The sequence below is a fragment of the Myotis brandtii genome, unplaced genomic scaffold, assembly GCF_000412655.1.
Source record: "Myotis brandtii unplaced genomic scaffold, ASM41265v1 scaffold209, whole genome shotgun sequence".
Classification (NCBI taxonomy): Eukaryota; Metazoa; Chordata; class Mammalia; order Chiroptera; family Vespertilionidae; genus Myotis; species Myotis brandtii.
The window spans coordinates 1518043-1523762 of record NW_005357806.1 but is presented as its reverse complement, the minus strand read 5'-3'; the positions used below and the strand labels follow the sequence as shown (position 1 = coordinate 1523762).

The following is a 5720-nucleotide window of genomic DNA, read 5'->3' as shown; positions in this document are numbered from 1 at the left end:
GGACATATGTAACACTTTCACAATAAAAATTAATGTATCTTTTTAGCAAAAATTTCCTATCACATGATTACATTTCTACCACACCATAGCATTTCATTCCTCTTTGAAAGAATCAATTTCTCATTAATATACTGTAGAATAGTAGAGGAAAAACAGTGGCTTAATAGCACTAACAATTTAAAATAACAAACCCATGCCTGTCTCTACAATGTTATCTTATATGGAAAAACAAGTCACACCCACGCCCCTGAACTTTGCTAAAACAAGAAGATTGGGACTTTGTTTCAACAGAACAGTGCTCCAAGCTGTAGAAGTAGGAAAGGATTAGTGGTAAACATTGCTTAGCTTTGCTCAACACCAGAAGCAGAAGAAAAAACGAAAACTTGCCTTCTTCTGCATTCAAACTTTCAAACGTTTCTAAATGTAAATGTTACCAAAAGAATGAGGCAGAGGAACAGACTACTAAACAGATTTCAATTTCACAAGCCCCAAAGAAGCCTGCTGGAAGAGAAACCTCATGGACACAGTACATATTTCTAATGCTGAAGCTGAAAAATAATGTGAACCTTATTCTTAACTTTAAAACAAAACCAAACTGCCACTTCAATGTCCCTCAGCATACTGTATTCTAAACTGACCCACACATCTGAAGGAAAAAAAAAACAAAACAAAAAACAAGAGAAAGATACACTAGAAAATGAAACTACTTACCTTGGTCAGTGGCCATGATTTCACATAGATTGATAATTAGCCTACTCTGGTTTGATAAGAAAATATCTGGCTTCACTGTTTTAAAGTTCATGTGATAGAATCTCACTCCTGGCTTTAAAGCCTGTTGTAGACTGGAGATCACACACATCAGCCAGGAGCTCTGACCGGAGCACTTTAACTTCAAGGCATTCTTAGACCTCGCGGCTCAGAGACAACCTCATGCATAATATGCCACACCTCCCCAGAGGAAGGGCCGGGCGCAGTGTTTTTCACGAGACCAAGTAGATGAGGATGGAGAGACTGCTATTTATTACAGTAAAATAAACAACAACGGAGGCACATGGAAGTCTCAAACACACTACAAATACATTTGGGAATAGGATGGTTAAGAAACTAATTCCTTAACCATTAGTAATGGCCTAAAAAAGCTGACATGAACACAGTTTGTTTCCACTGTAACTGGGTACAGAAGTTACAGATTCAGGATTCACAGGCTTACGATGTTACAATGTCATTTTGTGTGACCTCAAATGTTATTTTACCACTTAGGACTTTCCATTTTAGCCCAGCTCGTGGATCTCGATGAATCCATAGTGCAGAGTGAATAAATAATTCTCATGAAACTTCCTAAGGAAACCAAGTTCCATATGTAATTTCAGAACACTGTTTTACTGGTAAAATATTTATTATTTCTTTTTGTATATCTTATAAGCTTATATCATTTCATCAGTACTTCAGGTCACTTGGATGGCATTGGAACATGCATGGCCTGTTCCCAGCTCCCCCAGAATTTGTATTTCTCACAAGCTCCCAGGGGTCACTGACACTGCTAGTCTGGGACTGTATTTCAGGGACCACACAAGGAGAACCACTGGCGCAGACACTTGCTTGTTTAAAGGGCAAACAACTCACTCCCCTGATGGCCGAAAGCTCTGGTTCAATTGCACCTGCTTAGGAATTGCTTAAAGTCAGGGCAGGGGACAAGGCTTAGGATAAGGTATGAGGGAGGATTATGTGCATATTCAAATGGGACGCACAGTTACTTCTACCTACTCATCAGGAAATGGGTTACCAACTTGACAAGTATGTGTGTGTTTTTAATTTTATTTTTCAGTTACAGTATACATCCAGTATTATTTTATATTTGTTTCAGGTGTACAGTCATAGTGGTTAGACAATCATATACTTTACAAAGTGATCCCCCTGATATTTCCAGTGCCCACCGGGCACCATACATAGTTATTACAACACTAGAGGCCCAGTGCACAAAAATTTGTGCACTTGGGGGAGGGGGGGGTCCCCCAGCCCGGCCTGTGCCCTCTCGCAGTCTGGGACCCCTCGGGAGATAACGACCTGCCGGCTTAGGCCTGCTCCCGGGTGGCAGAGGGCAGGCCCAATCCCTAGGTGCAGCCCCTGGTCAGGCTCAGAGCAGAGCCGATGGGGGAGTTGGGGCGCCGCCCTGTCATGCACAGAGCAGGGCGGATCGGGAGGTTGCGATGCCACCCTCACTCACGCTCAGGGTAGGGCCGATTGGGGGGTTGGGGCACTGCCCCCTGTAACACTCAAGGCAGGGTCGATGGGGAGGTTGTGGTGCCACCCCTTGTCATGCACAGAGCAGGGCTGATCAGGGGGTACCTGATTGCCCCTAACTGCTGGCCTGCCTACCTGATCACCCCTAACCACTCTGCCTGCATGCCTGATCGCCCCTAACCACTTGCTTGGGGGCAGGGCCAGCTCGGTGAGGGGCCATGGTGGTTCAGGTCTCTGGTCGTTCTCGTTGTTTCGCTTATGGTGGCTGGCCTTTTATTAGATAGGATTCCCTATGCTGTGCTTTACATCCCCGTGACTATTTTCTAACCACCAATTTGTCGTTCTCAATCCCGTTACCTTTTTCACCCAGCCCACCAACCCCTCTCCCCTCTGACAAGCATCAGCTTGTTCTATGAGTCTTTTTGTATTTTGTTTGCTCGTTTATTTTGTTCTTTAGAGTCCACATATAAGTTCAAATCATATGGTATTTGTCTTTCTCTGACTTATTTTACTTAGCATAATACCCTCTAAGTCCATCTATGCTGTAGCAAATGGTAAGATTTCATTATTATGGCTGAGTAATAGTCCATTGCATATATGTACCATGAGTTTTTATCCACTTTCGGAGCAAGCAAGCCTCCCTGCTCGCTTCAGTGCATGGCTGCCAGCCGCCATCTTGGCTGACAGTTAATTTGCATAAGGATATGCTGATTAGCCAATGGGAAGGGTAGCGGTCGTATGCTAATTACCATGTTTCTCTTTTATTAGTGTAGATTATTGACTCTACTAGAGGCCCGGTGCATGAAAATTCGTGCACTGGGGGTGGGGGGTGTCCCTCAGCCCGGCTAGCACCCTCATAATCCAGGACCCCTTGGGTAGGGTCCCTAGGCCTGGCCTGAGATCAGGGCCAATCGGGGCTTTCCTTCCCCCAGCTGCGGGCAGCTGGCTCCATCCCTGCCACTGCCACTGCTTGCCATCTGTGCAGTGCTGCCCCCCACCCCCCGCCCCTGCTCCTGCCACTGGTGGCCTCCCTCTATAGGCAACAGGCTGGGGTGTGATGGCTTGGCTGGCCTGGACCTCCCTCTGCGGGGCGATCGCTGGCCAGCCGCACACCTGACACAGAGTTGCCAACGGTGGCCTGGGCCTCCCTCTTTCTCTGCTTGGGGGCAGGGCCAGCAGGTGCAGTCTGCCTACCTGATTGCCCCTAACTGCTGGCCTGCTTACCTGATCGCCCCTAACCACTTGCCTGCCTACCTGATTGCCCCTAACTGCTGGTCTGCCTACCTGATCACCCCTAACCACTCTGCCTGCATGCCTGATCGCCCCTAACCACTTGCTTGGGGGCAGGGCCAGCTCGGTGAGGGGCCATGGTGGTTCAGGTCTCTGGTCGTTCTCGTTGTTTCGCTTATGGTGGCTGGCCTTTTATTAGATAGGATTCCCTATGCTGTGCTTTACATCCCCATGACTATTTTCTAACCACCAATTTGTCGTTCTCAATCCCGTTACCTTTTTCACCCAGCCCACCAACCCCTCTCCCCTCTGACAAGCATCAGCTTGTTCTATGAGTCTTTTTGTATTTTGTTTGCTCGTTTATTTTGTTCTTTAGAGTCCACATATAAGTTCAAATCATATGGTATTTGTCTTTCTCTGACTTATTTTACTTAGCATAATACCGTCTAAGTCCATCTATGCTGTAGCAAATGGTAAGATTTCATTATTATGGCTGAGTAATAGTCCATTGCATATATGTACCATGAGTTTTTATCCACTTTCCTATTCATGGGCACTTGGGTTGCTTCCATATCTTGGCTACTGTAAATAACACTGTTTTGAACATAGGGTTGCATATATGTTTTCGAATTAGTGTTTCGGATTTCTTTGGATACATATCCAGAAGTGAAATTGCTGGTTCATTATCAACTTCATAATTCTTAATAGATTTGTTTGCATATTAGGTACGAATAGATTTTTAAACTAATCTAAAAAGAATAAACATTGACAAAAGGAGTCACGGAAAGAGAAGAAATCTGAATTGCCTTTTATTTCCTTCACAAACTCTACCCGTGTGTTTAAACTGCGCCGTGGCAGGAAAGCTGCTTGCATGTGATTCCAAGACCACTTAGCCTTGGCAAATTTCAGTAATGTAAAAAACAGAATGCTTTCCTGTCATAAAAATGCCCCAACTTCTGTACTTCCTGAGTGTGATAGCAATGTTTAAGTTACAATATCAGGTTTGGTTTTCAAACAAATACCATTTCTTTTTTGGGCGCCAATGTTTACTTTGTGCCAGGTGCTACGTTAAGCACTTTCCACATGGCATTTCATTAAATCCTCACTATAAGGCAATAATAACTCATTGTTATTTTACAAAAGAGATTCACTCTTCTGTAAACAGAATAATATAGGTAAGATAAGAAATAATAATTTATTAGCATTTTGCAAATGAGAAAACTAGGTTTAAGAGGATAAAAATCTTGGCCAAGGACACTAGTTAAAATAACCTTTAAGAAATCTAAAAACAAAACAAAACAAAAAACAAGAGAAAGATACACTAGAAAATGAAACTACTTACCTTGGTCAGTGGCCATGATTTCACATAGATTGATAATTAGCCTACTCTGGTTTGATAAGAAAATATCTGGCTTCACTGTTTTAAAGTTCATGTGACAGAATCTCACTCCTGGCTTTAAAGCCTGTGGTAGACTGGAGATCACACACATCAGCCAGGAGCTCTGACCGGAGCGCTTTAACTTCAAGGCATTCTTAGACCTCGCGGCTCAGAGACAACCTCATGCATAATATGCCACACCTCCCCAGAGGAAGGGCCGGCGCAGTGTTTTTCATGAGACCAAGTAGATGAGGATGGAGAGACTGCTATTTATTACAGTAAAATAAACAACAACGGAGGCACATGGAAGTCTCAAACACACTACAAATACATTTGGGAATAGGATGGTTAAGAAACTAATTCCTTAACCATTAGTAATGGCCTAAAAAAGCTGACATGAACACAGTTTGTTTCCACTGTAACTGGGTACAGAAGTTACAGATTCAGGATTCACAGGCTTACGATGTTACAATGTCATTTTGTGTGACCTCAAATGTTATTTTACCACTTAGGACTTTCCATTTTAGCCCAGCTCGTGGATCCTGATGAATCCATAGTGCAGAGTGAATAAATAATTCTCATGAAACTTCCTAAGGAAACCAAGTTCCATATGTAATTTCAGAACACTGTTTTACTGGTAAAATATTTATTATTTCTTTTTGTATATCTTATAAGCTTATATCATTTCATCAGTACTTCAGGTCACTTGGATGGCATTGGAACATGCATGGCCTGTTCCCAGCTCCCCCAGAATTTGTATTTCTCACAAGCTCCCAGGGGTCACTGACACTGCTAGTCTGGGACTGTATTTCAGGGACCACACAAGGAGAACCACTGGCGCAGACACTTGCTTGTTTAAAGGGCGAACAAC

At 43.6% G+C, this 5720-nt stretch overlaps 1 protein-coding gene across 1 annotated transcript in view; it reads right to left on the bottom strand.

The window, feature by feature from the left end:
- Positions 1–868, bottom strand: part of FGD4 (FYVE, RhoGEF and PH domain containing 4) — a 109479-nt gene extending 108611 nt beyond the window's left edge. Inside the window, exon 1 of the mRNA XM_014539219.1 lies at positions 712–868. Within this exon, the coding sequence (XP_014394705.1) occupies positions 712–859 (148 nt within the window). The 5' untranslated portion in view covers positions 860–868. The remainder of the gene's footprint in view (positions 1–711) is intronic.
- Positions 869–5720: the final 4852 nt, after the last annotated feature.